General features: G+C 30.9%; 1 protein-coding gene across 1 annotated transcript in view; it reads left to right on the top strand.

Moving 5' to 3' along the window:
• Positions 1-15902, top strand: part of LOC139526532 (uncharacterized) — a 32884-nt gene that overhangs the window by 13582 nt on the left and 3400 nt on the right. Inside the window, exons 2-4 of the mRNA XM_071321689.1 lie at positions 10612-10677; positions 12318-12383; positions 15297-15341. Of these exons, the coding sequence (XP_071177790.1) occupies positions 10612-10677; positions 12318-12383; positions 15297-15341 (177 nt within the window). The remainder of the gene's footprint in view (positions 1-10611; positions 10678-12317; positions 12384-15296; positions 15342-15902) is intronic.

Below are 15902 nucleotides of genomic sequence, written 5' to 3'. Positions count from 1 at the left end.
TTACGTCCTCCAAAGTATAGAAAAAGTAACACCATAAAAGACAGTTATTATATCAAAACATTGATTAATTGACTTAAAAATACAATACATCAATACAAATTTACTAGGTGTCGTATCCCAATATCCAGGAAATTAAATGCTATGCTCATGGATGCTGTAAACTTTCCTTCATATTTAAGAGGCTCGAGATACCTGATGAAGAAAAGCCTTGGTAATCAAACCTTAACCGTAATACCCCAAAAAACCAAAAGATATCTATATAGAAGAAAACATCAAATTGAACAAAATAGAATAAGAAAAAAATGAATTAAAATACAAAGACTATGTATTGGTATATAAAGGATTGGTTCTGGAATCGTCATTTTTCATTCAAGACATGCTAAAGCCATCCTGTCAAAGAAAACAGGTTATACGCCACCCTATAGTTGCATCGCACGTGAAAATTAAATTTTCAAAACCAAACGTGAAATGTCTTCAATGCAGACTCGAAAATGTAGAGATAATTTGAGTGCTTTGGAAGGGTTAAGCATTTTAACACTTTTAAATGACAAATCAAATCATTATTTAAAAAGCTGACAAGAGCAACAATGTTGTAATTCTAAATAAAATTATTTACTTATCTGAAGCAAATAGACAGCTTAGTTCTCACTTTTACAAAAATGTTGACCATTTTGATTTCAAGCGTCTTAAAAACAGTTTGAATGAATATGTAATAGGTATGTTCAACCGGAGAATACTTGACAGTGATACTTTTAGGTACCTAATAAATGGTAATAGAATAAATTATGGATCAAGACATATACACCTACTTCCAAAAATTCATCAATTGAATCAATCTGACATATCTGATATAAAATGCATGGATGATGGCTTTATAGTATACAATGGCAACAAACAAGAATTGATTGATTTTTTTGAGTTAGCTAAATATAATAGTCACCATAAGTTCCTTAAATTCACATTTGAAATTTCAAATGCTGAAACTACATTTCCTGATGGTCATTTATTCAAAGGGAGAAGATTTCTCAATGAAAACATTGGATTTGAAAACGCTCTTTAAACCCACCAATTCATGTTTATACCTACATCGGAACAGTTGTCACATAAGACATGTGTTTTCCGGTTTTATCAAGGGTGAGGTTTTACGATACATCAGAAAGACAAATAATATAGATGATTAAGAACAAACTCTTTCACAGTTCAAATTGAACTTGATTAAGAGGGAATACAAGGAGAAAGAGATAGATCATTGTGCAAATGAGGCAAGAACAAGGGATAGAAAATTTCTATTGAGAAAAATTTCTAAAAAAAAAAAAAAAAAAGGAAATTCCTTAGTTTTATCTACAAAATACAACCCATGCATAAAAAATATATCATCAAACATTGGCATGTATTACAAAAAGATGTGATTTGCAATAAGATATTCACAAAAAAAAAACCATATTAAAGCATAAAAAGGCACAGCAAATTAGCAGATCTGCTAACATCAACTAAAATTCGAAATTAGGAAATATAGGACAATCCCTAATGATGGCGGGCCTTTATCTAAAACCCAGTTTAGGATCTACAAAAATGCCGCCGAAACACTAAATTAGTGTAGGATTGATGCAAGCAATTCTATAAATTTAACCAGTCAGTTCTTGAGATTTTCTCGAATATATTAAAATATCACCAGGAATGATATCAGGTGGAGTCATGTTTGACATAAGATGAGTAAGGATGTTGGAATATATGGATGTTGGGTTCCATTTTTATTTTTATTTTTGCCTATTCTCTTAAACGCTATGATAGATGGAGAGAAAATTTGAATTACAAAAATGATCAGCTAAACAAGATCTACAATTGAGACAAATGAAGGAAAATCGTCCGATGACTTCTTATTTGAAGTTTTTATTCTGAGTTACGAAATGCATTGCCCTGTAATGTCGATTTTAACCTTTTTTTGGCGTTTTACTTTATTTTCTAAAAAATATGAAAGATAGATAGACACAAACTATAAATGACAAGGCAAGATACACTAACAAGTTAAATTTTGTCGATATAGTTGTACTCTTTCACTCTGTATAGGAGTGATTGCCCTAAAATAAGAATTTGTTTTACCCTTTTACGTGTTTTGTGCAAAATTAAATACAAAATAGAGAGAAACTATTCAGACTGATAGTAGCAATACACAGGCAAAATTTGCTCACATGAATTTCACAGGAATCTCACAAGAAATTTACAGGAAAAATTTTACGTGAAATTCATGTGAATGAAATGTGCCTGTGTACAATTGCAAGATAAACAAAACAGAACTTTATGTCATGAATTCTATTTTCGTGTACAATGTTAGAGAGTGTCCTTTGTATTATATGCATATAAATCGAAGTGAGTGATACAGTCTCTAAATGTAGAGTCTCAAGTTTAAACATCAAATATCTCAAAATGTTACATATCCTATCAATATAATTAGCTTATCTGTTCCTGATATTCTGATTCATAGTATCGGATCTAAATTCCAGATTATTAAAATTTCAACATCAATATTGAAAATCAGTTTTGATTTCTTACTACAGAAAAAAGAGCCATTAGTAAAGACATCCTACCAGATTAATTCAGATAAGGTTAAAAGACAAATACCTTCTCTGTATAAATGGTATACGACATTGAGTTTTACAGCCCAAATCAGTATGGGAAATACCCTTTTCTGTCCTTACCAAGATAAGAAGCGGTCTCACATGCCTGATAAATATTACATGGACCCTTAGCAGAGATAATTTGATTGTATAAGTACTCAAACCTCTTTGAAACGTATGCAACCTAAATCATGGAATTGAAACAATCATTTAGACCTTGTATTTAAACGTTTATAGATATATTTCTGATATTGTCATCTAATTTCAGTGAATTATTAATTATTGTTGTTTATGTTAACCAGAGCTGAATATATATTTATAGATGGCAAACATAACAACCAAACAGATTCAAGTCTTAATATAGTAAATCCAGGTAATTTATATCGCATTTTGTGTCATATTATGGGGCGATTGATATATTCTTGAAATGTTAAGTAATATGTTTTGATGTGGTGTGCTTTTTGTCTTAGTTTGTTGTTGGTAAAAATCCTAATTTTGATCTCAAAATTATCTTTTCTTTGATCTACCTTTTTAAAAACATACATGTTTGCAGAAAAAAATTGTTGACATTTTGACGAATATCATTCCAGACTCTAGTAACAAAATAACTGTCTACGGTACAGAAGTGTACACATTCTTATCCGTTTTTAAAAATATTCTCCTTTTAAAAACAGTACTTGCTTTGATTTTATCAAATAATGAAAATTAAAGTAAAAGTAGATCAGAATAAATCTATGTATAGACGAAGTGTTCCTATATGTTTTCTAATCATCTGTCAGTTTGAATAAAGCGAAGATTATTATTACAGTGTTTGCATTCTACCGTTAATATTTCATCTTTCATACAGAATGTTATTTTATTTACCATAATTACATTTTCTTGCTTTTCCCGATTTTTAAAAAGTTTGTATTGTGTTTGTTTTAACACAAAATGACTTTTACAAATATTAGACATCTGCTTGAAAAAAAAATGATACTATCGCAGTATACATACAAACCTACATTCATCAACGTCGATATCATTCTCGATAGTTCTCTTACAGTGAAAAGAATATGTCAAAATATACAGAAAGTTGATCTATGCTGAATATACGTCTCATTACCATATTAAAATATGTAAAATGGGAAACATATAATGATTCAATTAAAATGAACATTGATGCACCGATTAATCATTTTTTGTTATGCATGCATTTTTAATCACTTAAAAGTATATTCACTATAAAAGACATGTTTATGTAAATTTAAGTTTTCCGGCATATCATACATTGATTGATTAAAAATACAAATAAAGGTGACACAAATGAGAAAATTTCATGACATGAAATAAAAAAAGAATCGAGACATGCATTTATTTTGCCGTATTTAGCACAATTTTTCAGAATTTACAAAAAAACAAACAAATATACTGTCTTACTGCGTATTTGACCAGTTTGTACTAACTGTTTTGACCCGAACGTTAATGATGCAAATGAGAAATGGAATAAACTTTTAAGACTTAGATAAACAAGATTACGACTGAATAAAGTTAATAGGACTTATCATATAGAATTAAAATTGAGAATGGAAATAGGGAATGTGTCAAAGAGACAACAACGTTACCCCGACCATAGAACAGACAGCAGAAGGTCACCAATATAATTGGTTTTGAATCATTTCATTTATTCTTTCAACAAACTTTGCTCAAATTGTTTTAGAGGTGATTATACATTTTGGTAGAGTTGTTGCAATAAAGATAACAAAGTTGTTGCAATAAAGATAACAACAACTAGTATTCATCAACAACAAACGACGGCAGAAACTAAAAATCCACTAATCAAATGGCAAACAACAGTAAACAAAACACAACACGAAAAAAGACTCAGCACAACGAGTTTTAATCAAACATCAACTATGATTTTCAGTGCTCCTATTCAATATTTATTCAAAATACATGGTATACGTATATGATAAACACTCACACAAAAATCATATGTTTAAGTCTATACAAAAATAAGAGAATGTAAAGGAAATTAACTGAAACACTCGCGTTAGTCAGTGATCATGGTGATATCAGTATTCTATTGTGACATATTTCTTGTTTGGTAGAAGAGTTTATATATATATCGATTTCCTATTTATCAGTCACATAATCGTCTAGATGTTTATTATTTCAGGTGACATCATGAAATGGATTGGAATAGGCGTTGCCTTTTCTATGCCTTGTGTCGTTGCTGTAATAGTCAAAGTTTGCTGCAGATCATTTGAAATCTCAAAAAGTATGATATAAGCATATTCCTGACACTGGTACATACATGTATTCGGCTTTTGTTTGCTCTTTTGTGGGGTTGTTGTCTCTTTAAAGCATTTCTCATTTCCATTCTCAATTTTATTATCAAGCATTCGAATATTGTTCATATAAACGGCGATCGACTTTTTTTTAATACCACACTTTTTAATTTTTTTAATGACGTCTCGTTATGACCACCTGACTTATTATTCTTTTATAACAAATTATTTAAAACTCAACACTTATAATTTTGTACACCAGAAAGAAAAGTGTTTCGTCTACTTTAGGTTATCAGTGGTAATGGAAATATTACAAAAGAGTCGGTCCGGAAAGAAAACCTTAAATATAGCATTTTGAAATAAATTAAAAATGAAAATTCAGCTATTTATTGGAAAGTAGGATACTTCTGTTTCATAAAAAGTGGCTGGCGCTTTTTGACAATGCAATGCACATGCATCAGGTACTAGTATCATTTACTCATACACGATTACTAAAATCTTCACAATTTTCGACGTTTTTTTATAAAGTGGCCACACTTGTGTTAAGTCTTAATATTTAAACAGATTTTTCCTAAAAAAGCTTGGATTTGAAATTTTTTCCAAATCATGTCAAATCTTTTACAAATTCAATTGACTATAGTAGAACCTGAAGTGTTACAGTATTTTATCAGATGTTCTCCAAATTTATACCGAAATTAGCCTTTATCGGACCTTCTTTTGTGTCTATTTCATATCTTAATTGACATTATTATACTTCAGGTTAAAATGCCAGATTTTGATTGGCTAATACGAGGGAGACAATTAACCCTATAACGTTTTGGCTCACTTCTTTTTCATAGACTGTCAAATTATGAAAATAATCAATTTGCTTCGCTTCTGTTGATTTTTGTTATATCTGTAACATATTAATGTACAAAGTTAAAAACTTAAAATATAAAATTAACTGTAAAAAAAAAATACATTAAATAACACATTATCATGGAACTCCTCGAAAAAAAACACATTGTCAACCGAAGCTTCGCCAGAGTTGACAATGTTTTCTCGTGGAAACAATCTGCTCTCTCACCCTTTCAGCTATGTTTTATTTATATATATATATGACAATGTATAATGAGGGATGATTGAGAACAAACCTCTACTAGAAAACAGATGATTTCAGTGCCATCAATCGAAGACATTTCATATAATACATCATTGCGTTTTGTATCACAACTCACTGGTTTTTAACCCAATGGTTCCAAGAGAATAATTTGAAAATATTCCTTCGAAAGTTAACAAACGCCATCATGAATTTCAATAACGTTACTGAATCTGTGTCGCAATCGTCGTAGCCACAAACACTCAAGTGTGACATTACAGAGTAGAAAATATCTCTGAATAAACTCATCATAGATTCCAGGACTAAATTCTATATATATGCCAGACGCGCGTTTCGTCATTAAAGACTCATCAGTGACGGTCGAATCCCAAAAAGTTGAAAAAAGCCAAATAAAGTACGAAGTTGAAGAGCATTGAGATCCAAAATTCCTAAATAAAGGCAACAGTAGTATACCGCTGTTCAAAACTCATAAATCCATGGACAAATAACAAAATCGGGGTAACAAACTAAAACCGAGGGAAAAGCATTAAATATAAGAGGAGAACAGCGACATAACACTAAAATGTAACACACATAGACAAAATTCCACGAGAATAACAAATATAACATGTATATATATAACATCAAAACCAAATACATGAATTTGGGATAGACAAGTACCGTGACACGTCTTATCGCAATGTGAATTTACACTCAAAAATAAGAGAAAACAAACGACACAACGTTATAATGTAATACACACAGAAACGAACTATAATATAACAATGGCCATATTCCTGACTTGGTACAGGGCATTTTTAAAGGAAAAAATGGTGGGTTGAACCTGGTTTTGTGGCATGCCAAACCTCGCACTTTTATGGCCATGTGAAATATAACATCAAAATGACAACACAGGACTACAATATAAATAAATTGGAGAACACAATTGACAAAGAATCACACGAACAACAGTCAACAAAAGGCAACAAGTATAAAATTTTAATACGCTAGAAGTGTATTTTGTCCACACAAGACCTACGTGTGACGCCCAGATACAAAAGTTTGAAAGCCGAAACGAGTACAAAGTTGAACAGCATCGAGGACCAAAAGATCAAAAAGGTTGTGCCAAAAACGGCATGGGTTTTCTGTTAGTTACCAGATAATCCCTATAATTTAGAATAATTTATAAAAAGGAGTAGGTCCGGTAAGGACCGATTTTGGCCTCATATTTCAGTTTCATCTGACGACAGATTTTGACCACTTTTTAAACACTTAAGTGTCTATTTCATATGATGCAATTAATTTATGTGAAAGATTTTAACTTATTTAGTCATAAAAAACGACCCGATTCTGGCTCAAATATGAGAAATCTACCAAATATGCGAAAAAATGTCACTTTTCAGATGGTTTTTGTCAAAAACGAAAATGGCCGCATCCGTGTTCATCCTCAATCTTTATATATGTTATGTATTATCATTAAATACAACTTCCATTTCAATATTTTGGATGAACACGAATGCGGCCACTTTCGTTTTACACGGAAACCGTCTAAAATTTAACTAAAATGCTGGAATTGTGAAGATTTCAGTAATTTAGCATGAATTAATGGTGCTAGTTCTCAATATATGTGCATTGTAGTGGCAAAAAGTGCCCATATGTATGTAGCAGAACCTTTCTATTATCCAATAAATGACTAAAAGTTTACATTTTAACAATTTTGTAAAACTGCTATATTTTGGGGCCAAAAAGGGGTCTTACTGGACCTACTCCTTTATAAAAGTGTTGCCAAATACAGCTTAGGTAATCTATGCCTGAGGTAGAAAAGCCTTAGTATTTCTAAAAATTACTATTCCATATCACAGACTTATGACTCCGACGTATATAGTTTTTTCTACAGGTTATATAATTATCAAATATGTGTATGGGCATTTTTAGGTGCAAATAATACATGTTGTGAAAATAATACATGTTTTTTGATAATCTGTCGTGTATAGAAAACATAAAACAGTATAATTTCTCCCATGAGGCGCTGATCACTTGATTTGAATATAATTCAATTGTTTGTACCATAAGGGACCCTAAGGGTGCAATCAACAGTTTTTTACGTGACGTCATTCTGTAACAGGGCATGTAATAGTGGACCCATCATGCAGAAGTCAGATATTCATAGTTATATAGATATCTATACATCAATGGAAAGATAATTCTATGAACTTTCTGATTAAATAAAAAAAATCCAACATCTCTTGTTTAAACATGCAAATTGGTACAAGTTATCAGCTGGAAATTAGGCATTTTCCCCCTAAAAAAACTTAAAAACAGACCACCTTTGGACACACGGATCAGTAACCTGTGCATATATTTGAGATTTCTTATAATATGTATTTCGAAGAGCTTATCCGGCTGATTTAAGAAAATGTAGTTTCAGCCTACGTTCGCCTGCTCCGAAAGGAGCTATCTTACCTGACAAATCAAAGTGCTTTTTGCAACAGGTGAAAATCAGCTGTTTATGGAGTTGCCTCCCATATAGTAAGAAGTCACAAAAACATTTTTTTTTTTTAAATCTTGACAAAAGTGGCATTTTAATTGAACTTCAATATATGTTTTTCACATTGAACATAAAAAACAATCAACTTTTTCATTTAGTGGTATATAAATAGCAGGGAATTCCATCAGTATGTAAATCTCACTGGGGAAATACCCCTAGTTTTTAGTACGAAACTGTTTATAGCACCCTTAAGCAAAACCTTGTATGCGATATATAAAAAATTCTCAGCTTTTCTGAATCTGTACACTATACCGATTAAAATGATGTCTTACTTTAAGGATTGTGACCACAAATAGTGAAACTACAGCTCTTTTTTTATGTCGCGCGGTAGAGGCATATTGGCCAGTGGCAAACAGTTTAACTGGCAAATCCCAAACATTTCCTGTATCACATTTTCATCAGTTTTACAAAGAAAATAAATCATAAAATAGGGTTTCTTTTAAATAAATAGAATAAAAACTATGAAATAGGCATGAATAAAGTTACTTGAAATAGATTTTGTTCCTAGTACTATATGAACTAAGTTATAGCTGAGTTGAGAAAATATTGAAATAGTGTTTTTCTTAGGAATGGCATGTGTACCTTTTTGACTATAAAAAGTACCAAATATATATTATAATGAATAAAACTTTATGTAACACTGATCAGGAGTAAAGGTCAAAGTAGAAAAAATCTACACTTTTCATATGCAACATTTGGTTCCAAATATATGAGGGATTGAATAAAAATATCATGACGTCGCAAAAAATTAAAAAACTTCAATATTCGCACAGAGTCTGGTTTTCTTATATCTGGTTGCTATGTACAAATCTGTAATATTTGCATTAAATATACCAAACTGATGCTTTTAAATTAATGTATACATGCCGTACAATATTTTTCAGAATTATTTTACTCCATTCGCAAACACATGTCTATGCTAAAACATCACTAATATTTTGTATTTGTCCCTTAAGGGTGCAATCAACAGTTTTTTACGTGACGTCATTCTGTAACAGGGCATGTAATAGTGGACCCATCATGCAGAAGTCAGATATTCATAGTTATATAGATATCTATACATCAATGGAAAGATAATTCTATGAACTTTCTGATTAAATAAAAAAAATCCAACATCTCTTGTTTAAACATGCAAATTGGTACAAGTTATCAGCTGGAAATTAGGCATTTTCCCCCTAAAAAAACTTAAAAACAGACCACCTTTGGACACACGGATCAGTAACCTGTGCATATATTTGAGATTTCTTATAATATGTATTTCGAAGAGCTTATCCGGCTGATTTAAGAAAATGTAGTTTCAGCCTACGTTCGCCTGCTCCGAAAGGAGCTATCTTACCTGACAAATCAAAGTGCTTTTTGCAACAGGTGAAAATCAGCTGTTTATGGAGTTGCCTCCCATATAGTAGGAAGTCACAAAAACATTTTTTTTTTTTTAAATCTTGACAAAAGTGGCATTTTAATTGAACTTCAATATATGTTTTTCACATTGAACATAAAAAACAATCAACTTTTTCATTTAGTGGTATATAAATAGCAGGGAATTCCATCAGTATGTAAATCTCACTGGGGAAATACCCCTAGTTTTTAGTACGAAACTGTTTATAGCACCCTAAGTATACTTTCAATTTGCAGAATTGACCTTATAGATAACATTCCATCTTAATACAATGTATCTTAAACAAATAAGGTGGTATAATTGTCAATGAGAGAGCACTCCACCAGAACCCAAACTCATCTAACAATCAGCAACTATTTGTCCTTTACGACCGAAAACATTTACCAAAAGATATTGAGTATCTTTAAGTTATGTTTTTAATTTATAAAAATGTCATCTCTTCTTTTGTCTATTCTGTAATCGAACTACACCACGTTTTTGAGACGTTCAGTATAATTTGATTATTGTCTCCTATTTTCGAAGATGAATACATTGACAACATGCACCAATCGAATAAAAACATCATAGTAGAATCAAAAGCACTAATAAAACTAATGTAAATGGTTGTAGAAACAATCATTGTTAACAACTTTTAAAAATGTAATTGTCGTTAATAATGTAGAGTAATATAAAAGTTTGTAAGCTATCTTTCCTTTATAATTTTGTAGGGAAAAATAATGAAAATGAACCTCAATCACAGCTTCTACATTTAATGGGAGTACAAGAACTTTCAGGTAAATACTCAATGTTTACACCTTCTGTCACATTAATACTCATTTATCTTCAACACTCATTACTGTTCATGTAGAGGTATCTGATTGCAGATACAAATACCTTTAACTCAGGGTTATGCAAAAGAGACGCGTAAGATACTAAAGGAACATTTCAACTTTTAAGTTGAAGACAACACCAATGCAAAAAACATTAATGAAACCAATCTTTTGTCTTTCTATGCAATATGTCCCCTTTTAATAAATATGTTTTACAAGTTTATTCCTTCTGTAATGTTAATACTCAGGTTGTTTTTTTCTTATTAAAAATACACTTCTTCTCATGACAGGTTGTCTAAATGCAATAACACATACTTTTGAACCAGTGCTATCACAATCAGTTTTTACACACGAAAACCAAGTTTTTGGGAACTATTTCACATTTGCCATAATCATTTGGAAACAGCTATAATCAAAGAAATACAAATCAATTACTTTAGATTTTTGATGCGGTGACGTCGCAATATTCATCGCTTTCATGAAAACGGAGAAAACTGCAGAATAAATGCAACTTTTCACCTTTATTTCGATTATAGAAACATAGTGTGCAGTCAAGAAATAATTAAATAATTTATAAGAAGCTTTATTGAAAGTATTGATAACATCTTACTAAATGTAAATTTGGTTCTTGGGATTGCAAAACTTCAGCGATATAATTTGTTTCAAAACGTTAATGTAAAAAAAAGAAAATAAAGAAATTTGTACAAAATATACGAATATCGTCATGGTTGGTAGTCATGGTATTCCATTTAATAAGAAAATGTGTCTGTCATGAACTCCTTGTTTCATAGTAAAGTTAAGATTTATTTAAGCATATGTTTATAAGATAAAAAGAACTATGCCTGAGGTAGAAAAGCCTTAGTATTTCTAAAAATTACTATTCCATATCACAGACTTATGACTCCGACGTATATAGTTTTTTTCTACAGGTTATATAATTATCAAATATGTGTATGGGCATTTTTAGGTGCAAATAATACATGTGGTGAAAATAATACATGTTTTTTGATAATCTGTCGTGTATAGAAAACATAAAACAGTATAATTTCTCCCATGAGGCGCTGATCACTTGATTTGAATATAATTCAATTGTTTGTACCATAAGGGACCCTAAGTATACTTTCAATTTGCAGAATTGACCTTATAGATAACATTCCATCTTAATACAATGTATCTTAAACAAATAAGGTGGTATAATTGTCAATGAGAGAGCACTCCACCAGAACCCAAACTCATCTAACAATCAGCAACTATTTGTCCTTTACGACCGAAAACATTTACCAAAAGATATTGAGTATCTTTAAGTTATGTTTTTAATTTATAAAAATGTCATCTCTTCTTTTGTCTATTCTGTAATCGAACTACACCACGTTTTTGAGACGTTCAGTATAATTTGATTATTGTCTCCTATTTTCGAAGATGAATACATTGACAACATGCACCAATCGAATAAAAACATCATAGTAGAATCAAAAGCACTAATAAAACTAATGTAAATGGTTGTAGAAACAATCATTGTTAACAACTTTTAAAAATGTAATTGTCGTTAATAATGTAGAGTAATATAAAAGTTTGTAAGCTATCTTTCCTTTATAATTTTGTAGGGAAAAATAATGAAAATGAACCTCAATCACAGCTTCTACATTTAATGGGAGTACAAGAACTTTCAGGTAAATACTCAATGTTTACACCTTCTGTCACATTAATACTCATTTATCTTCAACACTCATTACTGTTCATGTAGAGGTATCTGATTGCAGATACAAATACCTTTAACTCAGGGTTATGCAAAAGAGACGCGTAAGATACTAAAGGAACATTTCAACTTTTAAGTTGAAGACAACACCAATGCAAAAAACATTAATGAAACCAATCTTTTGTCTTTCTATGCAATATGTCCCCTTTTAATAAATATGTTTTACAAGTTTATTCCTTCTGTAATGTTAATACTCAGGTTGTTTTTTTCTTATTAAAAATACACTTCTTCTCATGACAGGTTGTCTAAATGCAATAACACATACTTTTGAACCAGTGCTATCACAATCAGTTTTTACACACGAAAACCAAGTTTTTGGGAACTATTTCACATTTGCCATAATCATTTGGAAACAGCTATAAAACAAAAAATACAAATCAATTACTTGAGATTTTTGATGCGGTGACGTCGCAATATTCATCGCTTTCATGAAAACGGAGAAAACTGCAGAATAAATGCAACTTTTCACCTTTATTTCGATTATAGAAACATAGTGTGCAGTCAAGAAATAATTAAATAATTTATAAGAAGCTTTATTGAAAGTATTGATAACATCTTACTAAATGTAAATTTGGTTCTTGGGATTGCAAAACTTCAGCGATATAATTTGTTTCAAAACGTTAATGTAAAAAAAAAGAAAATAAAGAAATTTGTACAAAATATACGAATATCGTCATGGTTGGTAGTCATGGTATTCCATTTAATAAGAAAATGTGTCTGTCATGAACTCCTTGTTTCATAGTAAAGTTAAGATTTATTTAAGCATATGTTTGATAACCTTTCCGTTTGCACTGATATTTAGGCCAAATAAAGTCCCTTTTGTCCCAACTCCCTTTATTATAAATCCATGAAATATTATTAGCATTATAACTATATGTAAGTTTGGCAAAACATATATGACTGTTCAGGTATATTTGTTTTTCAAAATATATTTAAAAGATGAAGTATTCAATGTCTCAACTGCTCGCCACTTACGCGAAACGGTTAAGTTCTCCCGCCCTTTCCCTACAGACACTATTCTAGGAAATAACGATAGGCTTGTCACTACAGATTGCTTCGTATCATTACTAAAGTGCATTCTGTAGTTTCTTTCTTCAAATAAAACAGCGACAAGTTCATATAGTATAAAGTTCAAATAACATGTATCGATCAAAAAAAAAAATAAAAAAATACGAATTTTCTCTGTTAGTCGAGAGAAGCAGAAAAGATATGTACCTTATACGTAACGTAACGGTACCAGAATTGCACCGAGTACCCAAATTGCACCTTCTTTGCAAAAATAGCAGCACAATTCTTACTAGACTTCCTAGAGACTAAACAATGTGTATTTTTATGATGATACTATGCACGTCTTTCAACAGGAGTAAAAATACTTAGATATACACAAAACGTGCACAGTATTTATCAACAGATGGAGTGGTTACTGAAAAAGCACAATGTAAGGAAACGTCGCTATTCGACGTAATCAAAACGTCATCTTTTTAAAATATGCTAATACAATATGTTACAAGTATCAATTTCTTAAAAAATAAAGAGTAAGCATGGACTAATATCCAATTGTTCAAAACATTTGAAAAATTAAACAAAAGCTCTGTCATTCGACATTTAACGATGCGAATTCAAGCATGGATGCAATTTAGGTACTCCTCATTACAGAATCATTGACGGTTTGTAGGTGAGTTCAGAATAATTTTTCTATGATTCCATATGGATTCATAATTAAATTGGTGAAACCATATAGTAAATAATGATACATCTACAAAATAAACGCATAATGAAAACTTTTGTTTGAAGCATATACAAACGTTGGTTATAAAACCGTCAAAATAGGTGCAATTTGGGAACTCTCACGTTAAAAGTTTTGTACACACTTTCAATTATATGATAGTTATTTTTTGTTTTGCATCTTCATTCTTTTGTTCCCATGGAAATTATTTTGAATGGAGATCAAAACTTTAAAAAAAAATGGCTGCTCCTTTTTTGGTTTAAGGTTTGATTGTAGTGGTTTATTGAAAACCAAATATTTTATTATTAACGAACAGATTTTATTTGCGAGTGTAAAATCAACCGTACAACATATATTATCGTATTCACTGTAATTCATCAAGGATGTCAGCAATTTATTTTCCGATGCAAATCTTTGCTTTTTTTTAATTAATAGTATCCAAGTTGTCGAAAACGAATATTATCCATTACGTGTTATTTATCCCTCTTCTGTTTATCTACACAATAGTGACTGTGTTGTCTCAGTTTAATTCTTTTGTAATATTGAACACGCTAAATTGTATGTTTATAAGAAAAAAAAGAACTATAAAAATCATTCGAAAAAGGCTCATCTCATCAGATGGATACAACGACAGTTTTGGCGTTCAATACTTTTAGCTATTTCAGATCAACTTATCCCCGAATTTTACCTATTCACTACATAATGCAACCTACTGTGTTTACACAATATCTGTCCATCAAACATATCCAAGATGATAAAACGATAACAAAATGCAATATTTAATCACTTGTCACCTGTGCAGAATGATTTGCTCACCCTTCCGGAGCACATGAGATCACCCCTAGTTTTTGGTGGGGTTCATGTTATGTACTTACATTTGTCTGTTTGTCTTTTTTCTTCTTTTGTTAGCCATGGCTTTGTCAATTTATTTCCGATCCATAAGTTTGACTGCCCTTCTGGTATCTTTCGCCCTTCTTTAAGTAGTGTAAATGAGCAATATCAGGTACTATGATTTACAGAGGATTGATAATTTTTCATTTAACAGGTCAAAGTCTTTTATATAAAAGATAAAATTGTTTACGTATTTCAATTTATTTATAGACAAACAGAATGAAAAACACAATGAAGCACAGTTTCCTCTTATCAGTAAGTAAAATTAAAACAAAATACTTTTCTAAAAACACCTAATATGTGGTTGGTACGATATAGGTAACGTCCTTTTCATATATTTTATGATGGCATGATACTCAATCATTTACGGGATTGATTATGCTTGATTTTTATATAAGACGACATAGTATTTCGATTATTTTAATTGAGTTCTGGAGCCTGCATGTCAGTAACTGCTAGTAGGATTTTGTTAATCTATATTGATCAATGTCATTTTGCTTAGTGTCTTCTGTTACCTATTCTGACCTCTTTTAAACTGAGTTTACTGTTCGTATTGTTGTGATTGTTTATTCCATATTGGCAAGAGGTATAAGGAAGGGTGTTGATGTCACAAAATATGTTTAACCCCGCCGCATTTATACGCCTGTCTTAAGTGAGGAACCTCTATCCGTTGATAGTCCTGTGTGTTTTTACTTAAATTTTAGTTCGTTTATATGTTTCGGAGTTTAGTCTAGCGTCCATTTCGTTAAACAACTATGCATTATTTTTCCATGCTAGTTGAAGCTCTGGTGGCCTTAGGCTGATTCCTGTTCTTTG

This window comes from Mytilus edulis, chromosome 6 (assembly GCF_963676685.1).
Source record: "Mytilus edulis chromosome 6, xbMytEdul2.2, whole genome shotgun sequence".
Taxonomy (NCBI): Eukaryota; Metazoa; Mollusca; class Bivalvia; order Mytilida; family Mytilidae; genus Mytilus; species Mytilus edulis.
This window is presented reverse-complemented; position numbering and strand designations above follow the sequence as displayed.